A 13,526-nucleotide genomic window follows, 5' to 3' on the forward strand; every position below is an offset into this window, starting at 1 on the left:
TGAGATTAACGGGCCAGGTCTCCCCATTCATCTAGCATGAAGCCACATCTTGCACTGCTCTGTGGCAGGCAGCACAAAGTGCCCACAAGCTCAGTGTCTTCTTCTATCCCACAGACTGCTCAAATACGAGTCAAGTAAAAGAAGAAAAAATTCAAGACGTAAAATGTGAAAAAGGAATAAAAGCATCACATTGTAAGATTGGGTTCTTTGAGTATAAAGATACTATACTGGGGTGGACCCAGACGTTTTTACCAGTGGTCCTCCAGTTACGGACTTTCGTGGTGGCAGCATTCTACAGTGCCAAGCCAAGCATGCTGCCTAGGTCAGGGTAGCTCAAAGAAACATCCCATCTTTAGTGCACACCAATTTTGCAGCTACCAGCTGAGTTCCACAATTCAATACAGACAGGGGACACACACATATATATTTAAAAATGCTTTGCTTGTTTTAAAGCTTTGACAGAAAGCTTCCACTGGAACAAAACCCATACAGCTACTTGGAAAAGGATTTGGTAGGTAGTAAAAGTAGGATAGCAGTTCATCCAGACAGGACTTTTAAAGGTTTGGTATCCTTGTGCTTACCAGAGTTTACTTTTGTTGACAAATCAGCCGGGCAAGTGCAGAGATCATTGACTCCAGAGTGAACACAGTATTAACATGAAGGCATTTTCATACTTGTCTTCTTCAAATATGTGCTTAAGTTAGCCACCTGCATATTCAAAGACGACACACTTGACTGGAAGACTCATTTTTAGACTATGAAGCAAAAAATTAAAAAAGGATAATGGGTTAAAACATTCTATTGGCTGCATAAGTCAGGAAGCCTGACCTCCTTCTCAAGCCACAAAAGACGATTAAGCTACTGGCTTGTGGTTTTTTTTGTTTTTTGTTTTTTTTTTAAATGAATACATCAGCTTTTTAGTAAATTTCCATCTAAATCAACTCTCAAATAGAAGCCAACTATTTGACTACTGGTATAAATTTCTTTAAAACACCCCACAAAATTGTTTTGTTGCTTACTTTTTTTGTTTTGTTTGGTTGGTTGGTGGTGGCGGTGGGGGCACTGTTTGTTGGGTTTTTATGGTAAGATTAACACAACCACATCACCATGACCTGCATTTTTAGACAACAGATGACAGGAAATTATTTTAATGAAGGGACGGCAGACTCCATATCAGGACCTAGAGGAAAGAAAAATTTGCCACAAAAGTGGCAAGAGGACAATGATACAAGGATGATTAATTGACAATTTAAAAAATAGCTACTGGTTAGCTCAGTGGATTAAGAATAGGGGAGTTTTCAAACATGATAAACAAACCGAAGCTGACCATAGGCATTAGGAAAAGACAGTTGTCTGTAAGATCAGACAAGTTGCTCCGGTGTAACTCATAGCCGATCAACCAGATTAGCAGGCCCGATGGCAGTTTCAGCCAAGCACCAATAGGCACAGAAATACGCATGCTCAGTTCAAGACAGAGATATATATACCATCAATGTAAACCTCACATTTTAACAAGAAAAAAGAAAGCTTCCACCTTCTCTCAGTACTTCTCAGAAATCTGCCAGAGAACACTGCTAATAGTTCAGGCTTCTGGATTTCAAGATCAAACCACTAAGCTTTATAAAAAGATAAAAATAGCTGTGCATCGTAATGCCTTCATGTAATTATTTAATTACTGAAACCTTCACCGCTTTATGAATATTGACACCTTACAGCATTTTAAATTTTTTTAAAGTCTCCTAGTTTTTTCTTTTCCATTACAAGATGATCTCCTTCCTTACTCAGAATGCAAGTACCCAATCTATATAAACGATTTTACTTTCTATACATCCATCAATGCCTGAATTCTGCTGTCAGATGCATCTGAAATCATTTCAAATACCCACATCAATCCGGTCTCTGAAGTCCATGGTGGTCACCCCTCTCAAACCAGATTCATGAGGTGGTCAGCCCACAGCAGCGGTCCTTTCACGGCTCAGATTCACAACTGGTATTGACTTACTACATTAACATCAGCAAGAAAAGACTGAAGTGGTATTTTTAGGAAAGGCAAAGATAAAACTGCAGAAGGGATTAATGAAATTAATTACATCTGATCCTATAGGCAATTAGTGATACTTCTGCAACTTATTTAAAAGTTTGTGATTCAATTCACCAACTACTTGGTATGCTTTTTGGCTTGCACACAAAACATACATGTGGGTTTTCAGACATGTCACTGGGTATAGCTCTTTCAGTTCTAAGACTGATGCAAGCTCATCAGTAGCATTTCTTATGTAGAGGTCAAAAACAATCACATATAAATGATAACATTTTGATATTTATTATTAGCACCCAGAAGAACTTATTTTCTCTTATGGCCTGCTTCAGTTTTTTCAAAATGTAGGATATGGCACCATCCTGTGGTCATTTCAAGAAGCAACGCTGGAGGGTGGGAGCAGGCATGCTGGTCAAGAATGGTGCAAAAAGTTTCAGTTACCCATGGTATTTTCATTATGTCCTCCTGTAACGCTAATATAAAAATCCTAGTTTTCAATCCAGCCATGATCAGTGTAATCAGTGGCGATATTCCAAAGCACACGATAATCACAACAGTAAGAAAAAGTTTACTTTGCCAAGGTACTAATTATAAGGAGACCAAATCTTTGTGCAGTATAATTTCCTGGTATTACGTATTAAGGAAAAAACAGGTTTGAGACAGTCTAGTCTTCCACTGTACTTCCCAGAACTCTATTGCAAAATTCAGCACATGACTTTACAGGGGAAAACCGGGTGTTATTATTATGTTTGTAACACACCAATAACAGCTTATATATATGATACTCAGATATCAAAACCTTTCAGCTACTGTAAAAAACTATCTTTAAAGCTAAAATTATTCCTGCTAAAAGGACAAAGTAGAATAAAAACTGGTCTTACTTATTGGTCCTTGTAAATAACAGTGAACTCTGTGAAGAGTAGTGGCCAATAAATTTCTACAGTGAGAAAATTCTGAGATTTTGTAGCATTGTGTACTCACAGATGAGATACCCCCTTGATGGGTCTTCATTTGCTTGAATCACAACACAGTGAATTTAGCAGGCTATACAGAAGCACCTGCATAATTTTGCAGCCAACAGCAAATCAGCATATTAGCTCAAATCTCTTAATTTGGATACCACTACACAAAAAGAATGCTGTTCACAGAAGGAACAAAAAATTTAATTTACTGAATCTCCCACCCCTTTATTTCTTCTCTTTTTACTTGATAAGCTTGATGCAAGTTTATATGCATAAAACCAACATGTAGCGAACTTGTGTATATTCAAATACAATAATTACTCTATTTTTACTTGCTTCTGGCTTTCCTGCAAGACAGGGATAAAAATCAGCAGAAGGAAACACTGGTTTTACTATTGTGCCCAAACGTAGTCCAAGGAATACAGAGCACCAAGTAATTAACACCATCGCACAGTAGAAGTCATCATTAACAACTTATTCAAAGACTGTGGGAAAAGAAAAAACAAACGAGGTATTAAAAAGTAGGGAATTATTTAGTTACAGTATTATGATTTCCAAGTCATTACATTCTTAAGGCAAAACCTTATAGTAACAAAACACATTACTAATATGTACTAAAATAAGGTTATTTACTTAAAAATGATACATTGGACATAATCTGTGTACAGAACAAGCAATTCATGGTAAACTCAATAAGGCACCTTCTAAAGCAGATGCTGTACAAAATACATTAGTGTGTTACATTTTTAAAGGAGTATTCTACACTTCTGGCATATAACACACACAAGAGTGTGACCATTTGTCTTGTTCCACTCTTCTTTCATATTTTATTTACATCTTTTCTAGGTTAACTACAATGTTATTTATTCTTCTTGTATACAATATAGTACATTTCATTTTGGGCACGGTATGTCAGAGCACAAATGTCACTACATGATGTGGGCTTCTATAATCGCATTAAATGGTAAAATATTACAAAGCAACAATTACATGAGATTTGTTAAAAATTAGAAGTAATGTGTACTCCACTTCTGCTATACCAACCAAGGCTAATATACCATGGCTTCATAAAGCATTGTATCGTGCCGTTATTAGGCATGACCCCAGTTTGGAAAAGACTGTGGGCACTGGATAAAGGCTTGACTTCAGAGACACTGTGAGAAGAATGAGGAAGAGCTAAAACATTCTAGTATCTGACAGAAGCTGAGCACGTAACTTTCCTTTAAAAATTTCTGCAATAGCAAAATAATAGTTTTTAAGTTAGTATCTTTGCTTTTCAAACATTTTAGACTGTTAAAATAGTCTGTGAAGATAAGAGTAGATGAAATTTATCCAAATTATTTGTTTTATAAACACATTCAAATGGTCATTTAGATCAAGATCTAAAATTTGATTCCAGACTACTGCGGAGGTAATTTAAAATGTTAATTTTACATTTTATTTAATACCTCAAAATGGACTGATTAAGAAAATAATTGGGGAAAAGTGATGGATATTGGGAAAACAGTTTCTTGAGTAAAACTGAGGAAAAAAGTATATATTAAGTAAAACAGAATAAACTCAAAATGTAAGCCTACATTTTCCTATAGGGATATAATGTTTCTTGTGGAGTTTACAAGATACCAGGAATGCAAGAACTTTCCTTTCAGTTGCTGTAACAATAAGAATTACATAAATGACTCAAATTATTTTCCACCTAACTGAAGTCACATAGACCAGGTTAAATAAACACAAACCCACCCCACCCCCCTCCATATATAAGTGTTTTCCAAGGCACAGTCTTGATACTCCTCAACATACTTTCCACACTTTTTATTTTTGTATTGATAATAATAAAAAAAGGAATTAAAACACATTTGGGGAGATTTTTTTTTGATGACAAATACTTAAAATTTTGACCAACAAAATAAGATTAATCACACTCCATCAGAAGAATCCTATTACCCTCCCTGACCTTAAAGGCTTCTGAACTTTACGGTATTGCATAAAGCAACAACTTAGCTTTAAATTCTGCACTAAGTATGCTTGATTATGTTAAAATGAATGTGTTAGCTTTAAGCAAAGTTGGGGTTCTTTTTCCCCAAATAACTGTTAAAGTATCAGTATAGATGTGCTTAGGCTCCAAACAGTGAATGACTTTGCATGGAATGCAGATATGTGCTCAAGTGCTTTATGCAACCAGATCCTTTAGTGATAATTTTTTTTGAGTACCAGGGAACCAAGGAATACTAAAGACCTAGCAGCTCCTGTTCAGGACAATGAAAACTGCATAAATTTGGTATGTTTGAGTATGAACCTAATAAACGAAGTGCTGAAAAATTAAGATTAAGCTTAAGGTGAAAATATTTTTTTTCTCTCAAAGATAGTCTTTGCAGCAGTCAGCTCACTACTTCTGTGTTAAATTGAATACGTAAATCAATTTAGGTCTTAAGAGGCCTATCGAGTATCATCATCCTATTGTCTTGCAAATGCCTAAAAAAATGGAGAAGAAAATAAGTGAATAATTGCAAATTATCAAAATTTCCACTTCCAACAGTGGCTTCCTGAAAACTTGGGAAAAATGACTTTAAAAATTCACAAAACAAGTTTACAGCTAATAATGCTGTGCCAACTTCTAAAAGAAATAGAAAAATATTCTTAACAGGAATGGGTTAACTTAAATAGACCTCCATGCTCTGAAAGTTTAAGCTATAGAAGGGTACCTACATAAACATTCTTCCTTCTTATTGATAAAAATCCTGAAGAAGGGAAAAAACAAAGCTTATCCCTTACTTTTTTTGGCTCATACCAAATATTTTCCAACTACCTGTGCAAAAATTATGTGCGAAGACATGATTAACAATTTCAAATTCATCATACATTTCTTGGCGATGGACGGAGAAACTTTTTTTAAAAAGCCCTTTATCATGAGGATTGTGGCACAATATCAGGTATCTCTTGCTGTTTTCAAATAAGTTAAAACCATAGTTGACAAACCTATGATCTTCCCAGCCAGAATACATATTAATACTTAAAGGCATTACTGAACAAAAGTAATGACTTTATTTTTTTTAAAAAAAGAAATGTCCCTTGAAATAGCTAGTTTTCTATAAAATATGCAGAACTGTTAAATAAAGTCTGTACATCACAATAGAAAATAAAAATACTGCAATCTTTTGCCTGACCATTTACATTATATGAACTACAGAATTAAAACAACAAATACCAAAAACCACATTAGAAGGTTGTAATTGTTCACAAATCACATTAGTTCTGTATTACATTGTTTTCTATCAGTTTCAAGGGAAATTTAAACACATATCAAAACAATCTCCATGTACATATTTTAACACAACAAATAATCTGGCATAAATCATTCTGAAGTTTTAACATTTTTTCATCAATTTTAATATTATTCCTAACTTTTTTCTTCAAATCTTGACTATGGCATATGTGTGTATGTGTGCATGTATCTAATTATACACATGTACCTAAGACTAGGTGGGTTTTTTTACTAAAGCACAAAACACACTGTATAAATAACTTCCCTTTTTAAAGTTATCTAGAACAAGATTTACAGTACAAAGTTATAGGCACTTAAATTATCAAATAGGTTCAATGGTTCCAATACTGTGTGTTCATTCTTCAGATGATTCACGCATTTGAAGCTTCAACTTGACTTATGGTACTATTTTCTAACTTCAAAGTAGAAGTGCCAAAGGAGTTATAAATCACTTAATTCTGCCTTACAGTAACCTCATGGAGGGGTTTTGGCTTTCAACCAACTTGTCTGTATCAGTGGAGAAAAGGAGGCAAATACCGTTTCCTGTGCATGCCAAATAGTTGGCACAGTGAGACCAAATTTTGCAATTATGTTACCTAACTTTATCTTCATGAATTATCTTTCAATGCCATTTCTTCCAAATGTGCTTAAAAGGACCATAAAACACCCACTGATTTACCTTGTCTGAAACCTTGAATTTTTTAACTGTCTACTAAGCGGCCCACAGATGTGGCCTCCCATCTTTACGTCAGGGCAACCCAGCTCAAAATCTTCTGTATGTTGTGGATCTTACCTTCACCAGTTCACATATTCAATCCTCCTGGTCTTGTCCTTTACCGTATTCTCTAATCTTCTGGGTGCCTGGCCTGCACTTCCTGCCTTCCCTCTTTTGCGTCTGTAAATTAGACTTGTTCCCAAGCCTTTCAAAACTTTTCTGCTTAATTTTATGAAATGATGAAAAGCATGCTCCTACAGCTGACTGATTCCCTCCTGTATGGAAAAAAGTTCAGAGCATGACAAGACACCTACCAGTGAGTCCCAATAAAGTAGAAAGGAGAATCACATCATCAATGGTCTTTCTGTTAAGATACAAAGTGCTCTACAGCAAAAAGGCTGGTTGAATGTGGCAATTTGAAAAATATGCCAGATTTCATAGTCATCCAATCATGGAGCCCACTAGACTGTAAGAGAGATGGCCAAGGCAGTCTATACCTCTAAAAGAGGTTTTTCAAGCTTTTTACAGACTTAGGTAAGCATTCCTGAATTTATTAATGGTTCACATTTTTGCAGTTCTCCTTGTGACCAAAACAAGAATAGAAATAAAATTAAAACTGAGATTGTGGAAGATAACTTAATGGCAAGGTGTAAATTCTGTAGCAAATCTTTGATGGTGGAGCAACAAAATGCATAGAGCCCTGACCATAAAAACTTTGTTCATTTAAATGGTTTCTTATCTATTCCAAATGACAGCAAATAATCCTGGCACACACATAAAGGCATAAAGAACTGTTAAAACTGAGTAGTATTACAAACAGATTCATAACCTACAGGCTGTTTCACAAAAACTTGGTATGGACTGACTAGGTTTTATCAGGTAGAAGGCAAAAAAAAAAGCTTATATTCTCCATCTCTGTTGAATCCATATAGCTTGTTAGGCTTTCACAGAAAGCACTGTAATCTGAACATTCAATTCAGTACCCAGAGTTTTACTGGAGACTCACTAAGTATGACTGAAGTCTCATTGCAGCTCAAAAAAAAAAAAAACCAAAACGTGTATTTTATCAAGGCTGTCCATATACGTAGCATGTAGTGTATAGAGGCTCTCAGTATTACAGTCTATGAAGTACTGAAAGATTTCATTAGCAGCCTGTAGAAGTGTGCTGAGAAAATACACTGAATCTCAGTTATTTCCTCTTTCCACATAGGTCTCACCCATGTTTTGAGTGAAAAGATCTAGGAGTCCAGCTTTGCTCTCCAATGTCAATTTACTATGTCAAATCTTTACATCTTGTGATTCCACCATCTTGGCAAGTGTCTTCTTGATCCTTAAGGCAGTGAGCCTCGAGGCAGGATTATGAGCCCAGCATTCAGACATTAATTTCAATATTGCTCTTAAACACTGTAAAATAAAAACCAAAGGAACAGTATTGTAACAACTGACAGATCTGAGGTGTGTAATTTTGGTTCACTGCAAGCCCAAACTATAGAACTAAACTGCAGAATGCGTGACTTCTACATTTTCTGCACAGATGCTGACAGAGAACTATTATAAACAGACCAACAACAACAAACAAAACCCAAAAAAACCAACAGCCATGTCCCAATCCTTTTTACTCCCCTTCACTGCCTAGTATTAGAGCAGCTGGAACCAGCTGAAGTGTTTCTTCAGTTTCACAAAGATGCATTACCAGAACTTACCATTAAAACTCAAGAACAGTGATACAAAAATGATAGCTATAATGGTAGCTATGAACAGAAAAATCTCCACATGTAAGGCAGAAAAACTGTAAATAACTTTTCCACTGAAAACAAAGACATGACAAAAGTTCTCTCAGCAGTCAAAAAATAATATGGAAAAAACTGGGGATTCTTAAAAGAAATCAAGGACGTGGGGAAGAAAGAATATGGCATATCTAGCTTGCCATGTGAAAGTTACATCTTATTTACTGTGTTCAAGCTGTGCGCCTTTAAAAACACATTTAAATTTAATATTTTAGTTGCATCATGGCTTGCCCTGGTATGTACCAGTAAAAAAGAAAAAAAGAAGAAAAAAAGGACATATACAAACACAAAGAAATTGCTTCATATTCCATAAAATACCTTATGTCACAAATCAATATGCTATATACATTAAAACTAATAAAACCAATTAAAAACTCATTTATGTTTTAGCTTCAATCAAAACTCTGACAACTGGTCCACTATCTAAAAAGAAAATCTCAATTACAGCAGTATTCATACACTTAGATGGCTGCTTAGAAGTATCTTCCCCTCAGATCAGAGAAGGTATATAAAAAATACAGTATTTTGCATTGTTTTCAAACATCTTTTTCCTATTGTTGCTGTGAGGTTTTCAAAATATTAGAATGTCTGAATGTAGTCCCTACTTCACAATGGTTTAGTATTTATTAAACAAAAATACCCTTCCATGTTAATGAACAAACTGAATTAATTTTTCCTTTCAGCATACTCACTTCATCACTATTCCACCTATTCGATACTACTGGGCGTAGGCGTTTGACACACACCACTTCTCTCATGTCTTCATAGGATGGATCATTTGGCACCATGTCATAATATGGCAACTGATACTCTTCAACAATACCTGCAGATAATTGTGTAAGATCAAGAACCATTAAAAAAAAATAATAATCTATATATCTACTCTCAGATTTCCTTAGCCAGAAGCAAAAATTAACTCAATTTTGTGCCAAGGCAAACTCACCACACTGCTACACTGTGACAAAAATTCAAAAACTTCACAATAACAATCAAGACATTTACCAGAAAAGCTCTGATATTATGAATATTAAGTTTAATAGCTACAATAATTCCCCGCAGTCACTTTGACACCCAACACAGATTATGACATCTTTTAATCTACTACATGCTACAAAGAAACAGAGAAAGCATATGATGGAAGAAGAGGAGAATACAAGTAAAGACCTGCAAGGTCACAAAAGAAGAGTGAAAGAATAGGAAGGATGAGTCACAAAAATATATGTAAGCAGAAAACTGAATGACACCAAAAATGCAAGTAAGTATAACAAAATAATATCGTCTTATCAATTACATTTTAAAAGTTTTATTAACAGCACAGGGGTGAAACACATCTGCATCCCACTATTTCTCCCAGACCAGGCACTCTGCTTTTTGAGCAAGGGAAAAAAAAGCCTGAGGTGCTTAATTGTAACAGTCAAAGAGGTTTAGTTCAGTGATTTTTCAAGCTGTACTCTGGACAGATTGTTATTACTGCTTTTAAAGAACACAAATCTGTTGATATAGCAGGCTTGTTGTATTATTTCCTGGTGAAGCATTGTTAAAGTGAGACAAGGGCCTGGTAGATTTTACACAGAATATTTAAAAGTTTACCTCCTGTGACGCAGCGCCGAGCCATTTCCCAAATGATCAGCCCAAAACTGTAGATGTCAGCCATGATGTACGGTTGGAAATGGTTTTTATTCAGGCTTTCATCTAGGACCTCTGGAGCCATGTAACGTTTTGTTCCCACTCTCGTATTCAAGGGAACATCAACTTCATTTGTGTCACTATATGAAAATATTAGGAAGTCAGCAAATCGTGGGCTGTCACAGGACCTGGTATGAAATCCCATATGGCGCAATCACTACACTACAAGCTCCTATTTACAAATCAAATTCCTTCTTTTCTTTCCCTCTCAATACCATGTTTGTAATACATTATACCTCCCTGAAAAAGATTAGCTAGACAAATGATAGTGAGTATGGAAGTTGACAGTTCGCTGCTGCTTTTGCAAGACATTGAAAACACATATTAAAAAAAATTTAAATGAGAAACCACTATAAAGATGAGTATATTTGGTAACTCAGAAAATTATTTGCAAAGGCTTACACTTTCTTTCAAGTTCTATTGTAGCAGAACACAATTCTCCGCCCCATTGAACTAAAAAAAAAAAGTATTCAATAATATTAATATAGTATTCTTCAATTAAGTTCTACTCCCTTTACACTGTTCAAATGTTCTGTGACAGAATTTATAATGAAACTACATGATAGCAATTACTATGAAAGGCCAGTTTGAATAACGAATGAGTTTGTCTCCTCTTCCTCTCCTCTACAAAACTACTTATTTCCCACAAGAAGTCTTCTCATTGTCTCTCAATAACCTATTTTCACTTCAGTCCTGACCAGCATTCAAAGGAATAATAGCATTTTACTCTCAAAACTGAAAAAACCTGAAAGCATGCAACTAAATGATTCTATCTTCCTTTTAAAAAGGATATCTGTGTATATTAAAAAAAAAAAAAAAAAAACCATAACAAGTTTTCCTGTTACAGGGGATTTGTTCATCTACCTGTTAAACTTGACTGCAAGACCCAAGTCTGCAATGCAGCAGGTTCCATTTTTCTTTATCAATATATTTTTACTCTTCAGGTCTCTGTGTGCAATAGCAGGCTTGCCTTGTGTCCCATAAATTTCCGTGTGTAGATGGCACAGACCACATGCAGCAGAATACGCCAGTTTGAGGAGAGCCCTGTTGTCTAGCGTAGTGCATTTCAGGAAATCATACAATGATCCATTTTCATGATAATCTGTAATCAAGTAAAGCTGTGTCCAGGAGCCAGTGCCTTTAATATCTGCAGCTATGAAACCTATGAAATACACAAACAAAGTTACAATTTATTTGTACATAGATTATTTTTTTTTATGCAACAGATTTAGTAGGAATTCCTAAAGCTATATTGTCCTGGACTGTATCAGAAGATACCTGTTCCCCTTACGAAAACTGATCATGTAAAAGCTCAGATTTCAAGTAAACATGAAGTTACTATTTCAGTCTTGCAGCAAAGAGATTGCAGACATGCTTCCACCCAACAGCAGCAAAATTCCACCCTTTCAAGAACATTTTATTAGCATATGTTAAGGGACAACCATCTGGTTATTCCATAGAAGCTTCCATACACCCCTCAAGACACCCACTATGAACTTCCCCCTTCCTTCACCCTCACACAAGCCCTCCAGTAGCCAAATAATTTACTGCTTCCTTACCAAGGATGTTTTCATGACGCATTAAAACAGTTTGGTAAATCTCTGTTTCTCGGAACCAACTGGCTTCTTCTGTAGTGAAAAACACTTTCACTGCGACTTTTTCACCCCTCCATTTTCCCATCCACACTTCACCATATCGTCCTTTTCCGACTTGCCTCACCATCTGAATTTGTTTGGCAATTGTACGCTGAACCTAGGGAAGAAGAAAAAAAAAAAACAAAAAACAAACAAACCAAAAAAGAGTGAGGGTAAGGTAGAGAAGGGAAACCCAGCGATTAACTAAAAGTACCTGGACAAGCTGCTTCTCAAGCTTGGATTGCTTTGAATTTTGATCCCATTGTAAAATTTGTTCTGTATGATTTTCCTCTCTTCCCAATTCAAACTCATTATTGCTGCCTCCAAGGAAGAATTGTATAGCAAACCCAAAAAGATTAAATCAGCTCAACTTCTTGTTTAATTCAGATGCATTCTCTTGCATCATATTTGTTTCTTTTATAAACAATTGTAGTTATATGTCTCACTGGCTAATTTTTATGCAAGTATTATATAGGAAGGTGAATAAAAAATTATGAACAACTGTCAGCAAATAAAAAGCAAATCTGTTTTATTGGACAGCGGATACTAAGAAAAAATATCTTTGAATTTGTTCAATTCAATACTTGTATTATCCATTTATTGCATTTTTATCTTAATGTCTGCAGGCTCTAAATTTTCTTTACATTTTGCTGATGCCAACAGATTTCCTAACATACCATCTAATTTTGTGCTTCATTTTAGTTAATTACATGAAGACAGGCTTTTTTATACGTTTAATTTGTACTGTATCATTCACAGTAATTGCTTATAAAATAATTAGCATACCATATGGATAAACTGCTTTGTTCTAGGCATAAGGTACAAACCAAACTTTGTACATGCTGGAGAGTTCAGCAAAGAAAAAACTTTATGATTTACCAACAACGGTAGTCCTGATCCACTCCCAGAACTCTGTGACTGGTCAATAAGGTCTTTTAATGACTCCCCAGCTGGAATAAATGCTTCATCTTGTTCCAGGTCACGATTATAACAGTGCCTCTTTGCCATCGACTTACAGTAATGCCTGCAAAAGCAGCAGGAGAAGTTAAGCTGAACTCCAAAACACATTCTTCAAAATATGTAGTAAATTAAGCTAGGAAAAAAGCTATTTAAATGTTCAAGTTTTCTCAAAAGAAAAAAAAATTATCAGATTTTACTGTATCTCTGTTTTTTTTCTTTCAGAAGTGTAACTTGCATAGTTTTTTAATATTAAGAAGTTGTTGTAATGCTTGTAGAGGCATGTCAGTTTATGATGAGTCAGGTGGAAAACAACCTTTTTTAACACTCAGCTCATGGCCAGTGTTACTAGAATAACACCGCTGGTTTTGGTTTAATCTAACAGACTGAACCTTGAACCATGGCAGATGAGGCTGACACATGCACGTTTCTGCTGAAACTGCTAGAACAATGATCACCTGCAGCACAGGGCTGGAGCTGACAGA

The 13,526-nt window shown here is 35.4% G+C and overlaps 1 protein-coding gene across 3 annotated transcripts in view; it reads right to left on the minus strand.

Moving 5' to 3' along the window:
- Positions 1-6,019: 6,019 nt before the first annotated feature.
- The window catches only part of BMPR1A (bone morphogenetic protein receptor type 1A), an 82,114-nt gene continuing 74,607 nt past the window's right edge, over positions 6,020-13,526 (minus strand). For all 3 annotated transcript variants that reach the window (XM_080402828.1, XM_080402830.1, XM_080402829.1), the window contains exons 8-13: positions 12,964-13,108; positions 12,010-12,202; positions 11,315-11,612; positions 10,355-10,530; positions 9,457-9,587; positions 6,020-8,381 (exon numbers count right to left, since the gene is read on the minus strand). In XM_080402828.1, the coding sequence (XP_080258954.1) occupies positions 8,256-8,381; positions 9,457-9,587; positions 10,355-10,530; positions 11,315-11,612; positions 12,010-12,202; positions 12,964-13,108 (1,069 nt within the window). In that variant the 3' untranslated portion in view covers positions 6,020-8,255. The remainder of the gene's footprint in view (positions 8,382-9,456; positions 9,588-10,354; positions 10,531-11,314; positions 11,613-12,009; positions 12,203-12,963; positions 13,109-13,526) is intronic.

The sequence above is a fragment of the Falco punctatus genome, assembly GCF_963210335.1.
Source record: "Falco punctatus genome assembly, chromosome: 9".
NCBI classification, from domain to species: Eukaryota; Metazoa; Chordata; class Aves; order Falconiformes; family Falconidae; genus Falco; species Falco punctatus.